Genomic DNA, 20,359 nt, shown 5'->3' on the forward strand with positions numbered 1-20,359 from the left:
CTGTCTTTGTCTTCATAAGGCCCCAACCTTAGAAGGGGCATTAAACCATCTGGGCCAATCAGATGCACTGCGGAGGAGGAGAAGGGCTAGCTGGCAGGAGAGGAGTAGGCATCCCTCTGGCCAGCCATCTAACCAAGATAAGGGGGAGAGGGCAGGGGTCATCTGAGGTATGAGGGAGGGCATCTCTCCTGCTGCCGAGGGGTGTTGGGGGGGTTTTCTTGGCAGCAGGAGAGATTGGGCATCTCTCGCGCTGCTTTGGAGGGGGGGTTGACAGCGGGAGTAGCGGGCATCTCTCCCGTTTTTCAGTGGAGGGTTACTTGTCCTGGCGGTTCGATTTTTGTTTTTTTTTTTGCATTTATTCTGCCCATATGCCCATCACTATCACCAGTAATAAGCACATGCAAACTTAGCAAATTTTCATTACTCTGCCAACCTCATTTGCATGAGTGTTTTTTGGAGAATGACTTGCTTTTTTTAAAACGATACTATAACGGCTGCGACAGTGGCCCGTCAGTTTTTTACGTGGATTTTTGAGAATCTAGCCCTGCAACCCTGATGAATAAAGTCCACCTAACTTAATTGATCAATAGGCTTAATTGGTGCTGATATTGGCACTCAACACCTCACAATTGGACTGAACGGGAAGATAGGCATCTACAGTAATTTAAAAAACTTGATTCCATAAAAAGGTGCCTAGCCCAAAGAACCTGACTCTGGCATAAATTGGGGACACTTAACTGTTAGGATGCTAAGCATGATTCTGTAATGGGTGCCTAAGTTTTATAGAATCAGTATTGATATTGGCACCAAACTTTAGGTGGACTTTATAAAATCAGGGCCTGAATGTATGGAGACTTATCCACTTGCAACCCACTTACACATGTGTTACTCTGATCTGTGAAGATTCCCAGGGGTGATATTTGGAGTTACCTACATATTTTCTGATAAGTATATAAAATTATGGAAAATTTATGTGTGTCTCAGAGGAAGTATAAATGTGTACATTACTTGTTTTTCCCATGGGGTAATTTTAAAATGGCAAGTACAACTAAAGACCTTTATTCATTTTAAAAGTTATTTTTTCTGTTTTATCGACAAATTAAATAGGGAGTGTTAATACTGACATATTGTCATTAGGTCTATGTAATGGCTCTAAATAGGAAGAAATTATTTTGTCCTTATATTTTCTTTAATATTTTGGCAGTAGTCCTTCTGAAATTATTTGGACTTGTATTAAGAAAGTTTTATTTTGAATTTTGTTTTCCTTGTTTAATTCTCTGCATTACTTTTATTTTCAAGTGTGCAATATATTTTACAGAAATGTCAATAAATGGAAAAAGCAAGTATATGCATTCTTTCCCTCTTTGTAAAATGTGTAACCTAAGCATATCTGCTTTACACGTTTGGCATCTAATTATAAAATTACCCTCCCTATGGCAGGACTTGATAGTTATTCAGAGAATTAGGTGGATTCATGAACATCAATGGTCTGAAATATTAAGTGTCTTCGTTATTTTAGATACTGTTTGTTTGGGTTTTTTCTAGCGATGTGCATATTGTAAGCACCTTGGAGCCACTATCAAATGCTGTGAAGAGAAATGCACACAGACGTATCATTACCCCTGTGCTGCGGGAGCAGGCACCTTTCAAGATTTTTCTCATTTATCTCTCCTTTGCCCAGAGCACATTGATCAGGCTCCTGAAAGATGTAAGTATATTACATTTTAAATAAGAAAAGTAGACCATGTACTGCAACTTATATTTAAAAATGTTTACTAAAGCATTCTAGGTCTTTTATAGTTGTGGTTTATTCATTCATATTCCACCTTAAATCAAGGCAGGTTACAAGAAACATATATGTTTCAAGCCATAAACAATTACATAAATTAAAAACAATGAATAAAATTACATAAATTAAAATACAGCCAATGTGTAGCTTACATCTCATGGAAAATCAAGTGCAACCTCCACAGCTCAGAGAAATTGAGACAGCTTCCAGTGATCAGCTTACTTATTCACTCTTTGAAGCTGCTTTCAATTCCAAACTTCAGCCCACCTACTAAGCACCAATATCTGTCTTATCATTCTCTCTGTAATTCCCCCATTTGAGCACGGTGTATAGATGTACCTTCTTGTCCAATTTGTATTTCTTGACTAGATTGTAAGCTCTTTTGAGCAGGGACTCTCTCCCATGTTTTGATGTACAGCACTGCATATGTCTAGTAGCACTATAAAAATGATAAGTAGTAGTAGTACTTGCTGTCACCCCAATATCTACCAAAATAACAAATAGCTTTTTAAGTACTTCTTCAACAGTGTATTGTTAGTTATAGCGTTCAGACCATCATGCAAGATTCTATTCCTGAGGTCCTGCAATTGAGAAGGTGCCCCTTTGTGACTCATCAAAATAGACTTTTCTTAAATTAGAGACCACAAGAAGCTGTGCATCTTCTGATTGCAATTTATAAGAATGTAAACTCAACAGTGTGTACCATTCAGCTTACCCCCCCATAGACCTTGATGACTAAGCATTTTCAAATTGTATTCAAGCCTCTTTAGGGAGCTAGCATGATCCTTTCAAATGTGGAGTCATTATCTGATAATGGGGAAACCTGCATACTGTATAAAATGGCATAGAATAGATGAGCTGCTGTAATCTGGATCACCTGAAGAGTTTTGAAGAAAGAAACAGGTAGCCCATGATATAGCAAATTACAGTAGTCCAAACTACTAAATATCAGGCTCTGCAAAACTGCTCGAAAATCTTCAACTGGGATCTGTGATTTCAATTTAATCAGTAATCACAATTGAAAAAAGAGATTTAATTAAAGCCTGAATCTGTGGTTTAAATAACACAGACCAATATGATCCCCAGATTCTTAACCTGCATGGAAATCTTCACTGAGTATTCATTCAGCTTAATATAAGAAGGTATATCAGCAGTTTATTGCACTGCATCCTTGTTTCAATTTTGACACATTTAGTGCTAATCTATTCTCCTTCATCCATGTTGCGACAAAGTGAAATGTAGACATTGACAAGAATATTGAAAGGAAATAAAAGTTGAATATCAGCATATATTCGATAGGCAACATTCAGTTTCCTCAGCTTTGACACAAAGCTAAACGAATTTTAAATAGCACTGGGAATAAACATGATCCCTATACTTACACTTGCTCCCTATATATACACTTGCTTTTATATCCTTACTCCCAGTAGCCCATTCTCACGGTGACCAATCTAGGGCACTAGTAGCTGACCAAAACCCAAAGAGCAGCAACACTCCATTCTACCAATCCCGGGCTAACAGTTGTACCTCCTGTTTCTGTCTAGATAGAAAAGATTTAAACCATTGAAAAATAGTTCCAAGAACTCCAACCTCCTCAAGTCTATTCAGTAAGATGGAATGATGAATTGTAGCAAATGCAGCTGAAATATTAGTTCTAAGAACACCATAAAGAAGGTTCTATCCTGATCTAGTCCCTTGTGCAACATATCTATTGTTGACATTCAGTACTGTGCTCTCTGGGAAAACCAAACTGAAATGGGTCCAAAATTGCCTCATGTTCCATGAGCTCCTTTAACTGGAGAAGTACCACTTTCTCAAGTAAATTAGATAGTATTGGCAGTGAAGAAATAAGATGATAATTATTTGTCAAAACAGAAAGGTCAAAAGTGGACTTCTTCAATAAAAGCTGAACTGCTGCTTTCTTTAAAGAGTCTGGAAAATATCCTATGGTAAAAAAAATAAAAATTCAAATTCCACTCATTTAGTAAAGCTCAATATCAAAACACTCACCACACAGTAATATGAGTACGGAGAAACTGAGTCTGGTGTAAACCATGTACATACAAAAAAGTGGAGAAAAAATACCCCACAGAAAAGTCACTCCCAACAATATCAATTGAATTCTTAAGTGAGGACCATACCGACCACACCATTAATCAAAAAAACTCCACAAAATAAAAAAAAAAAAAATGATTACCAAACACAGAAAAATCTGTACTCTTTAGAACAGAAAACGTAACCATAAAGGCTTTTATCATATTCATTTATTTTTTTGTAGATCACATTCTTTTACCATTTGGATAGCCAAGTCTTCATATTTTATGTTCTTTAAACATAACCACAGCAAGGATCCCTGTTTTCGATTCCACTGTGTCGGGAGGGGGGGGGGGGAGCTCCTGCTTCTGGTCTCTAGATTCAGCACGGAAAATTGTGCTGTGAAAAAAGGATGCCTACTTTTAAAAACTTCCCATGAACCGCCTCCTCACCCCTCGACCAATCACAGACACTTATTTGTGCCAAACAGAAGAAAGCAGATCATTCTATACGCACATTCAATCCACTGGGCTTAACTGTTTGCAGCATAAAAATCCACTTTTATTCCCATTATCTTAAAATTCTTCTCATATTGCCTCGGCACACCAAAAGCTCCACTTGTTCTAACAATGTACATTGTAAAGATTCAAATGAATGGTAGTACTGAAGGCAATGAGCCACTAGAGGTGCTTCCACTAGTGTGCAAACAGGAACAATATTCTATTATTCCAGTATTCAAAGTTCTTGATATCTGGCCAACATAAAAAAGATCACATAGACCAGGGGTGTCAAACTCAATCACATAAGGAGCTAAAATCTAAAACATAAGCTAAGTTGTGGTCCAAATTTTTTATTAAGATGTTTAGTGGTCCTTAAGGTGCGCTAAATAAAAGGACCCCTTAATCTTAGTAGAAGTATAGGGTTACAACTAGAGAATGACACGGTGGCAGTTACCCGCGGCTAGATGGATTTTCTGATTTTGTAATGATAACAATTATGTAAAATGATTTGTTATGTTTCCATATCCTGTTGTTTCTTTGTAAACATTATTTGAAATTTCAAAATAAAAAAAAGAAGAAAGATGTATGCCATCTTTTTTTCTTTTCCCATTATACTCATCTTGTTTAAGCAATTTCATTTTTTGCAGGCCATCTCTAAACAATGTTAAATAGGCCTTTCCGATGAGACAATTATCTTTTTTTTTTTTTTTAAGCAATACAATCTAAGTCCATCTGAAGAGACAATAGACTAATGCTCAACAACTGAGTCCACTCTGGTCATAGGAGTGGGATCCATCAATGGAGCCAGCTTCCCGCTTAATAAATATATTTCAATGTGAGGTTTTTATTCTTGCTTCTTTCAAATTATGCTGTAAGCCATTATGGTTTACATAAGATAAAGTAAACTGCACATATGAATGATCTGACCAAGGCACCAGGGTAACTGATAGTTCCTAAGGTCTGATTCTACAAATGATGGAATAAAAACTAGATCTAACAAATGACTTATATCATTGGGAAAAACATAAAGCAAACAGAGCATCAAATAAAACACTGTAAGATTTAATGGAAGATTAAAATCCCCAAGAAAACGTAATTTGGAGTAATTCTTATCCAGATAAGTAATAAAATCAAGAATAGCAGAGCTATCCAGTTGAGGCATATTAGAAGACAGTAACACAGAAAAAACCCCAGAATTACCTAAACATCAACATTGCTTACAAGAGATTCAGTTATTTATTGAATAAACCATACCTCACCTTTTATAATATCTACAGATCCAATCCTGGCAATACCCTGCAGGACAACAAGCCTGCTAGAGCTAGTACAATCATATCACACTGGTGTTGATTTAATTCTGGCTGCTCAGTGCAGAATTTAAGAATGTTTGAAAAGCCAAATATGAATTTTGTGAAGGGGTGTAGGATAGGGGAAATTTGAATTTTAGCTCACCTTTTCCAAATAAAATATAATTTGGCTAATAATTTTATAACTCAGATACAAAAATTTCCTATCTCAAGGAGTTTGGAGATATTTCTGTAACTTGTATCTATATGTAGGCCAAACAGAACCCATGGCTAGCCCAAATTATGCTCGAGGCTCCCACCTACCTCGACTTCAGAAAACTACTCAAAACTCATTTATTCCACGGACGGAATACCTAATCCCCCCTTCTTCCACTTCTCTCCCCCCCCCACCAACAAAATGATCTCTCCCTTTACCCCTTCTCATTGCTCTCCCCCAATCCTGCTAACTACAATGATTTATACAACCCCTTCATGCTTACCTCAACGACTTCACTTCTTGTACCGTATTTTCTCGCATATAACGCGCATGTTATGCGTGGTTTTTACGTACCGCGCATACCCTTGCGTGTTATACGCAACCATGTGCCCAAGGCCCGCCCCCAGGAGGGACCTAAGGCTCCCGGGCCTATTCTGATTGGCCCAGGCGCCTTAGGCCCCACCAGTAGGCGGAGCTTTTGGACGGATGGGCCAATCCGGCCTCATTCCGTCGTTGGCTGCCTGCCGGACAGGCGGGTTTGGCTCCTGTCTGTCCGGCCAACTACACAAAGGTATGGGGAAGGGGGGTGGGGGTGTCGTGGGAGTCGGCCAGGGGGGTCGCGGGTCGGCTGGGGGGGGGGCGGTCGTTGGGGGGAGGGGGGTTTGCGTCGAGGGCAGTAGGGCCTGGGATCCCTCCTGCCCGTAATGTAGTGCGGGGTGGGGGTAGGGGGTCGCCGTGGCCAGGAGGGTTTGGGCTCCCTCCTGGCCCGAACAACTAGCGGGGGGGGGGGGGGGTGTCGCCAGGGCCAGGAGGACTTGGGCTCCCTCCTGGCCCGATATTGTCGGGGAGTTGGGGAGTCGGCGGGGCAAGAGGGCTTGGGCTCCCTTTTGCCCCGATCGTGTCGGGGGGGCAAGAGGGCTTGAGCTCCCTCTTGCCCCGATCGTGTCGGGGGTGCCACGGTTGGCTGGGGCAAGAGGGCTTGAGCTCCCTCTTGCCCCGATCGTGTCGGGGGTGCCGCTGTTGGCTGGGGCAAGAAGGCTTGAGCTCCCTCTTGCCCCGATCGTGTCGGGGAGTCGGGACCGCCAAGAGGAAGCAGCAAGACACCGGTAGGAGCTTCTACATGATGGGAGGGTCGGGAGGCTGTGGGGGTGCGAGCGGTCCTTCAGGGTGGGGGTGAGGGTGCGGGTGGGAGTGCGTGCAAGCGGTCCTTCGGGGTGGGGGTACGGGTGTGTGCGAGCGGTCCTGCGGGGGGGGGGGGGTGAATCGGACGTCGGGGGGCATCAGGCTTTCAGGGTGGGGACAGGACTTCAAGGGGGAGAGGAGAGTCGGGGCGGGCGAAAGGAGAGTCGGGGTGGCCAGAGGAGAGTCGGGGCGGACGAAAGGAGAGTTGGGCAGCATGTGCGGTATACAGGTGTGCGCGGTATATAAAAATTTCTGTACATAAATTTGTGTTTTTCGCGTGCTATACCCGTGTGCGCGTTTTACACGGGTGCGCGTTATCTACGTGAAAATATGGTAAATCTGATTTACTGTAATTCTTGTAAATCTGTTTAATTCTTGTAAATCTGTTTAATTGTAATTCTTGTAATTCTCCCCCAATCCTGCTAACTACAATGATTTATACAACCCCTTCATGCTTACCTCAACGACTTCGCTTCTTGTAAATCTGATTTACTGTAATTCTTGTAAATCTGTTTAATTGATGTGAACCGCTTAGAGTTTAACTCCCTGGGTATGGCGGTATATAAAAATAAAGTTGTTATTATTATTATTTTATAAAGAAAGAAGGCACTTACTTTCCTTTATAGAATACTAGTGTAACTGGGTGCATATGTACATATGTGCTTTAGTGTGAGCAATTATACCAGCCACAGAGCTGGTATAAATGTGTGTCTGTATTAAAAGATAAATGTGAACTTTAAGCATATACAGTGCAAGTGAATCTCTCCCATGGTCTACCCAGACTCCACCCATGTGTGTTCCTGTAAAATATATGATACCTAAGATATGTTCATATTTACAAAATAGGACATAGGCACATTGTTGGCATTTACATATACATGCATGCACATATGCCTGTATATGTAATTAAATAGCACATTTATAACCTGTTTTTCAACATAGGTCAAAATGGGTAACAAACAGAAATAAAGCATACAAAAAACAATAGTTGAAGAATAACTTTGTGTGTTTTATATGCCATTATTCTAATCATTTACTGTACATGTGCGGTTCACATATATTTGATGTTGCCTACTTTATAGCATAATGCCCTTTGGAGTCTACATGGATACCTGAGGCAACATGATAAAAGCTGAAACATATTTATGAGTTCATATATATAAAATTGTCTATAAAACATTGCTGCAAAATTTCTGATATGAGAGAATGCAAAATGAGCTTGGACTGGCTCTTTGGTATCATGCATTTAAAGGTTAACAAAATAGGCTTAGTAAAGGCACAAATTCTGCAAAGTTTTAAACATGCTAAATCTTGTATACAGAGAGAGTTGTGGGTTAGTTCAGCAGATGCTTATGCACATATTAGTGTTTAAATACTGGTAGATAGATAGTATTGCTGATAGCCTTACTGTTCCTTAAAGTGGTAGTTTGTATGTATTGGTGGAGAAGTTTAAATATTCTGCCACAAATGGAAATGTAGTTATACACAAATAATTGTGTAATCAGAAGTTTTTTTCATATTCATTTTCTCTCTCTTGCTAATTTTTGTTTTCTAAATTATAGCTAAGGAAGAAGCAAACTGTGCAGTTTGTGACAGCTTTGGAGATCTCTTAGATCAACTATTTTGTACTACTTGTGGCCAGCATTACCATGGAATGTGCCTAGATATTGCAGTTACACCTTTAAAGCGAGCAGGTTGGCAGTGCCCAGATTGCAAAGTTTGCCAGAACTGCAAGTAAGTAGTAAAAATAAGTTTTTATATTGAGAATACAAACCTGATGAAATAATTGTTGTTATAGCTAAAAACCCACTTTCTCAAAATTGCTTTAACTCCTAACTCCCTCTTGCTTGTAAAGCACCTATGACTCTTATCTTTTCCTCTCTGTGAAGCTCCCTAATCTCCTACTTCTCCTGTTTGTCTGCTTGATTACATTGTATCTGAGCCATATTGTAATTACTTCTTTTTCTTTTCTTTTACAATAAACACAAGCAGTTCGGTCACTAAGTCAGCAGACAGTTACTACTAAGAGGTCCAGAGGATTATCAGAATGCCCCCCAAGCAGCATAGCTTGAAGAGGGTTACTTCCTCATATTACCCAAAGGGAACCTCTGTTACGTCTTCTTATAGGTTTTTTTTTATTTATTTAATATATAATGCTTATTATCGTTTTGCACTTTGCTTATTACTTTATTTTTATGTACTTAAATGCACTTAGCTTTCAGCCATAGTATTGAAATCCCCTCAGCCGCCAATGTTTACATTGTAAACATTACTGAGCAGGGACTGTCTCTTAAATGTTTAATGCACAGGGCTACATACATCTAGAACAGTGGTCTCAAACACGCGGCCCGGGGGCCACATGCGGCCCGCCAGGTACTATTTTGAGGCCCTCAGCATGTTTATCATAATCACAAAAGTACAATAAAACAGTTTCTTCATCATCTGTCTCTCTAACTATAAATGACAATATTATTATTAAGACTTAGCCGAAAGCAAAGATTTATAAACTATAAAGAGTTTTACCTCATGCAAAATTGTCATTTCTTTAATAAGACATTAACTATTTTTTCTGAGGCCCTCCAAGTACCTACAAATCCAAAATGTGGCCCTGCAAAGGGTTTGAGTTTGAGACCACTGATTTAGAAGCACTGTAGAAATGATTAGTAGTAGTTGTGTTGACCTTATTAAACAAGTAAAAGTTGTGTTTCTAAATTTAAGACTGAAGGACTTGTGTACCCTCTTCAGCCACTCTCTGGATTGTTGCACATAAATGCTGTTTATTTTGCTTCTGCTTCATAGTATTCATTTGAATTACTATAAATTTAAAATGGTTACTGTATTATTAAAAAAGACTGAACAGACCTAAGTTTTGTGATCTATAGACTATGATTCACTTAATTTGAACATTTTCTAGATTCTGATACTACAGAAATCTCAGTGATTGTAAATCAAAATGTTAAACATTCAGATGTGTAGATGCATATCTATTACTCACTCCATTTGGTCAGTACACACCAACACCAGAAAAATTATTTTAAGGCGAAAGAAAAGCCTCAGACACGGGTGTTCCCACTCTCTTCCACCCAAGCATCACTGGCAAAAAACTTTCACATATAACTTATTACTAGCAGGTGGGAGCCTAAAAATAGTCAAAACTAACTAGAAAAAACAATCTAGTTAGAAAAGAGCCAGGCCTGATGATCGTTTCTTGGCTTTTAAGCCACTGATTTAGGGCCATGATACCAACGCTCCAGCCCATCCTGCAATAATATAAAACTATAATCAAAACATGCTAACACACTTTCAAAGGCACCAGTGCAGTACTTAAATCACATCTGGGCCAGTCAGGTGACATGACCAGTCACAAGGACTAAAAAACTAGCCAATCGGGGCAGGGGGGAAACAAAACAACAATCACAGAACTGTCAAATACAAAGAATTAACAACTGCAGAAAAGCTGATCATACATCAGGGATAAGACCAAAAACAAAACTGAGAAAATTAATAAAAGTAGAACCAATCAATGTTGCTGATTAATCCTTGGGGTTGCACAAGCCTGTAGCTTATAAATACAGCGTTGTTCTCTTCTCTGGAGCTAGAGTCTTCTATTACCACCCTGCAGATGACTAGGAATATGATCCAGCACTACACACTGCAATTGAAAAAAATCATGACCCTGTGTGCTGCAATGCTGCACCATGGGGGCAGAAATAACCCCCCTCTTCAATGCGCTTCTGTGTTCATTTAAGCACAATTTGAGTGCACGTGAAGTCTGCCCTACATAAATTAATCTGCAGGGACAGACATTGTAATACACAACATGATCATTACATTACATTACATTACATAAGTGATTTCTATTCCGCTTGTGCCTTGCGGTTCTAAGCGGATTACAAGTTAGAAGACTGGACATTTCCAGTAGCATTGCAGTACATATAAACAAGAATGCGTTAAGTTACAATTGTTGTTCTGGACTTTTCCAGGATAAATTGGTAGTAGATAGTAGATAGTGATAGGTTGTTTAGACGAATAGAGATAATATTGTCCGGATTCTGTTGTTTAGACGAGTAGAGATAATACTGTTCGGATTCGGGTGTTGCTGGTGGTGGTGTTTGGGTAGTCATGAGAGCATTATCTTAAACTTTTATGAGGTTATGATGATGGGAAGTGTTTTTTGAAGAGATGAGTTTTGATTTCTTTTCGGAATGCTTTAATGTCTATTGATTTGGTCAGTAGATTGGTGATGGTAGTATCGATCTTTGCTGCCTGTGTCGCTAAAAGGCTGTCGTATAGTTTCTTTCGTCGTGTTCCTTTGAGAGGGGGGTGAGTGAATAGGCTCTGGGTTCTCCTTGATCTGTGTGAGAGGTTACGGTGTAGTCTGTTGTTTAGGTAGCTGGGTGCTGTTCCATGTATTACCTTGTATAGTAGACAGTAGAATTTGAACTGAGATCTTGCTTTTATTGGTAGCCAGTGTGAGTCTAAGTATGCTTTGGTGATGTGGTCGTATTTGCCTAGTGAGTAGATGATTCTGAGGGCTGTGTTCTGAACTGTCTGTAATTGTTTTGTCATGTAATTTGGGCATGATAGGTATAGGCTGTTACAGTAATCTACAATACTCAGTACTAGGGATTGTACTAATATCTTGTATTGATCTTTGTTGAAGAATTTTCTTATTTTTCTTAGGTTACGTATTGTGAAGAATGCTCTTTGGATGATTTTGTGGATTTGAGACTGCATTGTGCAATTTCTGTCTAGTAGGATTCCCAGGATTTTGAGTGTGCTTTGCATTGGGTACTTGATTGTGTTTACTTCTAGTTCTGTGAGAGATGGTTTTTTTTTCCCTTTCCAGTAGTAGGAATTTAGTTTTTTCCGAGTTCAGTTTTAGTTTATGACTTGACATCCATTTTTCTACCGTTTCCATTATCATTTTCAGGTAGTTTGTGGATAAGGGGTCTTGAATATTAAAGGGGAGGAGGATAGTTATATCATCTGCGTAGCTGAATGATACTGTGTTTAGGGCGTCTAGGGTTATGCCTAGGGATGCTATGAAGAGGTTGAATAATATGGGTGATAATGGTGATCCTTGTGGTACTCCACATGGGTTTGACCATGGGTCGGATATGTGCTCTTTTGATTTGACTTTGTATGTTCGTGTTTTGAGGAAGCTTTGGAACCATTTGTGAACATTACCTGAAATTCCTATTGCGTCTAATATCTGGAGTAGTGTGTGATGGTCAACTAGGTCGAATGCCGACTCACACGAAGTATGAAGTTTCAAAGAATAGTGCTGCCCATCTCCTGGGTTGACAAATTCACTGCAGATGATCATGATATCACAATTTATACATTTGCCACAGGGACCATGCGATCCTATGACCCCACTATTCCTACTCCTGCTGAATGGCAGAGCTGAACTCAGCATTTGTTTGAGATTTTGGGTTCTTTTATAGGCAAAATGTATAGTATGTGTTGAAAATGCAGGCAACATCTTGACCAAGCTCCAGTGCTTAAGAATGCTCCTCCTTACTTGATGAACTTTAATACTGTGACTTAATACACACGTGGTGGTATCTTTATCACTGGGCAGAGAAGCGGTGTTCAAACGTAACAGGTCATGATTGGCATACAAGGCACGCTTATAAGCTTTGTGAACCACAGAGGAGGGATAACCCCTGTCCAGAAAATGTTTGGACAAAACTTTAGATTGTCTCTAACTCCTCAAGAGATGAACAGATCCTCCTGTAACGAAGGAACTTTGAGAAAGGGAGACTGTTTAAAGATGGGGAGGATGAAAATTATCAAAGTGTAGAGTGGTGTTCCTGTCAGTCGGTTTACGGTGTACTGTAGTGGTCAGGACATTATTGACCCTACGCACCGCAACATCCAAAAAAGTCAACTGAGTGGTACTGACTTGTGCTGAAAATCCACAAAACTGAGCAAAGAAGCATTGTCCCCACTCCAAAAGAAAAAATATCATCAATGTAGCGCATCCATAGATGAACTTTAGCAAAGTGAGGGTATTGCTTCAACCACTGTTCTTCAAAATCCGACATAAAAAGATTAGCCACTGACGGGGCCATTGTGGCCCCCATGGCAACACCAGATGTTTGTTTGTAGTATCTCCCATCATATAAAAATAAATTCTTGCACTTGGCCAGACATGCAAATTCGATCAGAAAATTCATAGGAACCCTCACACGGGTTGGGCTCTGTTCCAAGACTTTAGCCAAAATGGTCAACGCCTCTTCTTGAGGGATGACAATATACAATGAGTGGACGTCCAAAGTGACCATCCATAGCTCAGAAAAATCTGAAAAAGAAATGCTGTTGATTTTATGTAAAAAGTCTGTGGTGTCCTTAATGTATGAAAATGTGTGTTTTACAAAAGGTTGTAAAAAGGGCATGCAACATGTAAAAACTTGCATTCTGCGGCTGTCAAATATTTGCTTTCAAAACCAAACTGAATAAGCTCAGATATTCTTTTTTGTAAACCCATCGTAGGATCCACTTCAAGAGAAATGTAGTCCCCAGGAGCATTTAATTGCTTGTTAATTTCCATATTGTAATCTAAGACCGATTGGATGACAATGGCTCCACCTTTATCAGCAGACCGAATCACCATGTCCGTATTTTGTTGTAAGCCAAGCAGAGCTGACATCTCATCCTTCATCAGATTGTAAGAACAACGGTTGGAACTGTGTTCAATTCTATCCAAATCCTTTAATACCAGTTCCTTAAATGCAACCAATAGAGGTTCCATAGGAACCGGGGGAATCCAAGTTGACTTGGCCCTGACAATAGAGCCTTCTGAGGAGGAATCACTAGAAAAGCCATCCTTCTCAAAAAAGAAATGTTGTAGGTATAGAGAGAACACATGAACCTCTCAAATTCTGTACGCACTATGAAACTTATCATGTTTCTTCGTGTTCACAAAAGATAATTCCTTGTCCAAAACTGCTGTTTCACTGGTGGTCAAAACGTGAGGGGACAGATTAACAATACCACACTCCTTGGGGGTTTGACCCAGAGGCTGCTGATTGACTGCAGGGCTGATAACGGGTGAGTGGTTCTCCCGCCTCTTCCTCTTCGCCCCGCTCCCACCTGTCAGTAATAAGTTATGTGCAAAAGTTTTTTGCCTGTGATGCTTGGGTGGAAGAGAGTGGGAACACCTCTCTGTGTCTGAGGATTTTCTTTCGTCTTAAAATACTTTTTCTGGTGTTGGTGTGTACTGACCAAATGGAGTGTGTTGTTTTCTAGTATATTGTATATTTTTCCCTCCATTCCTCTTTTTTGTCATTTGTGGTGCATATCTATTAGTCACTTCTTTGGAGAGGACATGGAGGAAGCACCAAGAACAGGAGCAATATATCATCTGGAGAAGAGAAATAAAACAATATAAGTCGGCAATAGCAGAAGCTAAGAAACTATATTATGATAATCTGATTAAACAATCAAGAAATTCCTCCAAGTTCCTTTTCAGGATCTTCAATTCATTAATATCCACCAAAGATATTACTACCAATTCTACATTGCAACAACCTGATGAGACTAGCCTAGCAAATTACTTTCAGGAAAAGATTAGGATAGTAAAGGAGTCGTTTACATGTTCCTTAGAAGACTGCATTGAATTAAATCACCTGTACGACAGCGAGAAAAAAAAAAAATACCAGCAAACCAATGTTGGAAGGAATTCTCTGCTGTCATCTCACAAGAAATATCAATCTTACTGAAGAGACTCTCAAAAAGATTTTGGGCTAGATTCACTAAACCTTCAGATCCTATACCAATGATCACAAAACCAGTTTTACTGGTTTTGTAATTGTTCCCCGACCCGATTCACTAAACTGCTATACTATCAATCTCCAATCCTCCCATGCAAATGAGCAAAATCCCATGTAAAATAGCCAAGCGATTAATTCACTAACAATTGCTTGGTTGTTTTGAATCGGGTTTTACTACTGTCAAACCAGACTGCTGCAGACTTGTCAATAACTGTGTTACCGACAGGTCTGCCTGGTTTATTTGGTTTTTTTTTATGACACTGATATTTTGTGTGTATTACACACACAAAATATCTTGCCAATAATAAAGAAAAAAAAAAAAGCCTCTCGCCCTCTTCCCCCAAACTCCCCCCCCCAAAAAAAAATTGCAGGTGAGATGTCGGCATCGCCATCTGTCTTGCCCTGCCTGGCCCACCCCACCACCGGTACATTTACATATGGCAGGAGGGATGCCCACCCCCATCATTGGGACACCCTCCGGCCTGGCATCCCCCCCGTCTGGCCCCCCAACATACCCGCAATCTGGCCCCCCCCCAACGGTACTTTTCATCGGGAGCAGGGTTCCCCTCCTGCTTCTGAGGCCAGCTCCTGCGTAATGTTGGCCTTAGGCCCCGCCCCGGTACATCATTTGATGCATGGGGAGGGACCTAAGGCCCTGATTGGCTCAGGTGCCTCGGGCTCCTCCCTTATCCAAAAATATTATCAGCCTTGTTCTGACCCCCATTGGGTTCAACTCTAACTAAAGTCAAAAACTTTAGACCAGTGGCTGGGATACCTTGACCTGCCAAACTATTGAAATTCTGTGCTAATAAACAACTGGGCCAATGGATTTCACAGTTCACAACATGGCTTCAGAGCGATACATAGCACCCAAATCCTAACTGTTAGAGCTTTCTTCTAAAGCTAAATCTTACCTATCCAAGAGACAACAGACAATTTTGCTTCAGTTAAGTATTTCGACTGCATTTGACGCAGTCGATCACTCTCTGCTTCTGCTGAAGCTTAGCAAATTAGGTCTAAATGGAGCAGTGCTAAAATGGTTCACAGGATTTGTATGCAACAGAACATATGAAGTAAGAAAAAGACATAGGAAATCTCAAGCTTGGAACGCTACTTGTGGCGTACCACAGGGTTCGCCACTCTCTTATTTAATGTGTATTTGAGAGCCTTAGATAACAGATTATCCTTTCCCATGTCCACACATTTTCATATGCCTATGCCTAGTCAAATACTTAAGGGACATTATCAAAGATCTGGGTATATGAACAGAGAAAAACCTATTGAAACTTAACCAACTTAATACAAAAATTCTCTGGTTTGGTAAGTATAGTGCACTGCCAAATACCAATCTAGTTCTGGTGAATGGAGAAAAGTTAAAGATCGAGAAAACTTCATCTAGGTGTCATTCTGGATTCCAGTCTCAGCTTTGAAGCCCAGATAGACGACTTGGTTAAGAAAATCTTCATACTCAGGCAGTTAAGAGCAATAAGATCCATCTTAACTCAGACAAATTTCAGAATAGTTGCACAAACAGTATTACTCCCATACCTAGATTACTGTAACTCCTTATATTATGGCATTACTGGAAAATAATTTAAGAGGATACAATTGCTACAAAATACAGCGACTAGACTTATCTTTTGAGTAAACAGATTTGAAAAAGCTAGTCCATTGCTAGCAGATCTACACTGGCTACCAGTGGGGAAAAAAAGAGTTCAATTTTAAGATTGCTTGCATGGTTTACAAGGCAATATATGGAGAGAACGCCAACGGACTAATATCAGATATTAAACTTATGCATTCCTCTCACACCTCTAGAACAGTGCAGTGCCTTAAACTGGCATTCTGTTACGTCACTTCTGGATTCCATATGCTAGGGGGCTCATAATCAAAAGAAAAATGTCTAAAAACTCGGCACTTGGACGACCTAAAAGACAGGTTGTCCAAGTACCAATAATTGAAACGGGTTTTTAAACGTATCCAGAGACTTTTTAGGCCTCTGAATCTCGCTGTGCGCCCAGACCTGAACGGTGCGTTTTTGAAGGAGTGGTGTGGGTGGGATGTGGGCTGACCTAGACTTAGTTGAGCTGCAGGGATAATCGAAAGTTTGATGAGACTGGCTAGACAGAACTCATACATTGTGACTTAGAGATTTAAAAAGAGGTCTAAGTACCCAGAAGGTATCCAAAGTGACCAGATAACCACTGCAGGCAAAGTACAGACCCCCACACACTCCCCCAGTGATCACTGACCCCCTCCCCCCACACACATACATACTGCCATAAAAATTGGGAAAAAGGGAACATTCTTGCCTCCAGAACATCAGCATCTGGCATAAGAAAGCCTAGTAGAGCTCCACAGAGGTAGCTTAAGTAGTCTGTGAACCATAGAAAGGAGGATCCAGGCCCATTAGCCACTCTAACCACTGCATTCATGGTGAAAAATGTGAGTCCACTAAAAAAAGCCCAAAACCCTACTGTAATATAGGTGCCACCTACAGCCATAAGGGCTATTGGGGTTGTAGACAGGTGGGTTTAGTGGGCTTACCATGACCTATAAGGGACTTATGAGGTGGACGGAGATGTGCATAGATGGATCAGAAACTGGTTGGCGGGTAGGAAACAGAGGGTGGGGGTGAAGGGCCACTACTCGGACTGGAAGAGGGTCACAAGTGGTGTTCCGCAGGGCTCGGTGCTCGGGCCACTACTATTTAATATATTCATAAATGATCTAGAAATAGGGACGACGTGTGAGATAATAAAATTTGCAGACGACACCAAACTATTCAGTGGAGCTCGGACTAAAGAGGACTGCGAAGAATTGCAAAGGGACCTGAATAAACTAGGGGAATGGGCGACGAGATGGCAGATGAAGTTCAACGTTGAGAAATGTAAAGTACTGCATGTGGGAAGCAGAAACCTGAGGTACAACTATACGATGGGAGGGATGTTATTGAATGAGAGTACCCAGGAAAGGGACTTAGGGGTAATGGTGGACATGACAATGAAGCCGACGGCACAGTGCGCAGCGGCCGCTAAGAGAGCGAATAGAATGCTAGGTATAATCAAGAAGGGTATTACAACCAGGACGAAAGAAGTTATCCTGCCGTTGTATCGGGCGATGGTGCGCCCGCATCTGGAATACTGCGTCCAATATTGGTCGCCGTACCTTAAGAAGGATATGGCGATACTCGAGAGGGTTCAGAGGAGAGCGACACGTCTGATAAAAGGGATGGAAAACTTTTCATATGCTGAGAGATTGGAGAAACTGGGTCTCTTTTCCCTGGAGAAGAGGAGACTTAGAGGGGATATGATAGAGACTTATAAGATCATGAAGGGCATAGAGAGAGTAGAGAGGGACAGATTCTTCAAACTTTCGAATAATAAAAGAACAAGAGGGCATCTGGAAAAGTTGAAAGGGGACAGATTCAAAACAAATGCTAGGAAGTTCTTCTTTACCCAACGTGTGGTGGACACCTGGAATGCGCTTCCAGAGAATGTAATAGGGCAGAATACGGTACTGGGATTTAAGAAAGGATTGGACGGTTTCCTGCTGGAAAAGAGGATAGAGGGGTATAAATAGAGGATTTCTGCACAGGTCCTGGACCTGTTGGGCCGCCGCGTGAGCGGACTGCTGGGCATGATGGACCTCAGGTCTGACCCAGCAGAGGCATTGCTTATGTTCTTATGTTCTTATGTTTATGTGGTATCCTTTGTGTGACGTTCACAGCAGTGCCCTGTAAGGTGCCCCACTGCTCTCTTGCTATATCTGTGTGGCCAGTCCATGTCTATGTCTGGGTGGTCCCTCCCACATCCAAAAGGTCTTGTTCTGGGTGTTTGGGACTTGGACGAGAATATGGTATTAAGATAGATGTACTGGTGGTCTGGATGATCAAACACCGCCAAATCTGTATCTCATTTACTTCACTGTATTTCATTGGACTCTGTTAGCTGCTAAACTGTACACCTTCTGAGGTCAGTACATATGGTTCAGCCGTTAAATTTGTATGTCATTGTACTTCATTATATTTCTTGGAATCTGTTAGACGCTAAACTAAAAGGAACATAGATTCAGACTTCAACCCATTCCCATTGCTGGGATTCGGGTTTAACGCTCACCCCCTCCTGTGTTGTCCTCTACCGCTCAATCCCACTCCCGATAAACGTCAAAAAAAAAAATAAAAAAACCAGACACCCTTTTACACCCTGCTCCTGCACACTGCCTCTACCTGACTCCGTGCTGTTGCTAAGTCTCTCCCCACTTAGCAAACCGTTTCACACACGATCCAAACAAGCCCTGCCTCTCAGCTTAAAAGGCTCCCCAAGTTCCACCATGAAGCCTCCCTTCACTCCCTTCTGGCTCCTTTTTCTCCTTCTCTGCTCTTCTCTCAAGATCACCCTCTGTCTGATACCCCCCTCCCCCAATCTACAAGACTCCCCAAATGTCACTATCACCTGCCCCGATCTCAAAATTCCCACGCTGATGCGCACCAGAAGCCACTCTCACAAACAAAAACCCCGCAAAGCCAACCTCGCCTCTTTAAAACCTGTGCCCCCCGCCAACCTTCCCAACCACGCCCCAGACTCTCTAACCCCAGTCCCGTTACTCTATTGCAACGCCAGATCCGTATGCAACAAGACCCAAATTGTGAAAGACCTTCTTGCGGATCTTGATCCTGGATTCTTCTGCATCATAGAGTCCTGGATCACCAAAGACGATCTCTTTACACAAAACGAGCTATGCCCCCAGGGCTACCAAGGCCTCTTTTCTCCTAGATTAAACCGAAAAGGAGGTGGCCTGGCACTCCTCTACAAATCTTTCTTTGATGTTCAGCTTCTCGAAAAAGGCAGTCATCGCTCACTTGAATACATGTTAGCCTCAGTCAACGATGAGCTCCATCCTCACCCACTGGGTATCTTATCATTATATCGCCCACCCACCCCCTGGAGCAATTCCTCCGAGCTTGTTTACGAGACCATATCTAACGCGTTCCTTAAGTTTCAAAGACTCCTGATCATCGGAGATATCAACCTCCACCTCGATATCCACCAGCAAGGATGCATCTGATTTCAATAATTTCCTCACCTCCCTTGGCTTCTCTCCCCCCGCCTCCTCTCCAACCCACGACAGAGGCCACACACTAGACATCATCAGCTTCCTCGATCTCACGGAATACAAAACTTCGACCAATGACATCCGTTGGGACCACGTCCCCTGGTCCGACCACTTCTTAGGAACCTTCTCCCTCCCCATCTTCATGTCACACCTTGGAACCGCATCCCATACCCCTAAGCCCATTTCTTTCCGCAAGAAAATCTCAAGTGATCAGTTCTGGTCCAAATTTCTCGACAATCTCTCATCCAAGCCTAAGCCTCCAGATTCTGTAACCAACTGGCACAAATGGATTACTCTCTCAGAATCCACCTACCACTCTCTTGCCCCGCCCTCCACCAAAACCGTCACCTACTCCCGTAAGGCCCCCTGGTACCTCCCTCACCACAGGGTACTAAAACAAAAATGTCGATCCCTGAACGCATCTGGAAAAAATCTAAATCCCCCACAGACAAACA

General features: G+C 41.4%; 1 protein-coding gene across 11 annotated transcripts in view; it reads left to right on the top strand.

Moving 5' to 3' along the window:
- The window catches only part of KMT2C (lysine methyltransferase 2C), an 803,286-nt gene that overhangs the window by 300,134 nt on the left and 482,793 nt on the right, over positions 1-20,359 (top strand). For all 11 annotated transcript variants that reach the window (XM_033931655.1, XM_033931654.1, XM_033931660.1 and 8 more), the window contains exons 7-8: positions 1,546-1,708; positions 8,571-8,742. In XM_033931655.1, the coding sequence (XP_033787546.1) occupies positions 1,546-1,708; positions 8,571-8,742 (335 nt within the window). The remainder of the gene's footprint in view (positions 1-1,545; positions 1,709-8,570; positions 8,743-20,359) is intronic.

The sequence above is a fragment of the Geotrypetes seraphini genome, chromosome 2 (genome assembly GCF_902459505.1).
Source record: "Geotrypetes seraphini chromosome 2, aGeoSer1.1, whole genome shotgun sequence".
NCBI classification, from domain to species: domain Eukaryota; kingdom Metazoa; phylum Chordata; class Amphibia; order Gymnophiona; family Dermophiidae; genus Geotrypetes; species Geotrypetes seraphini.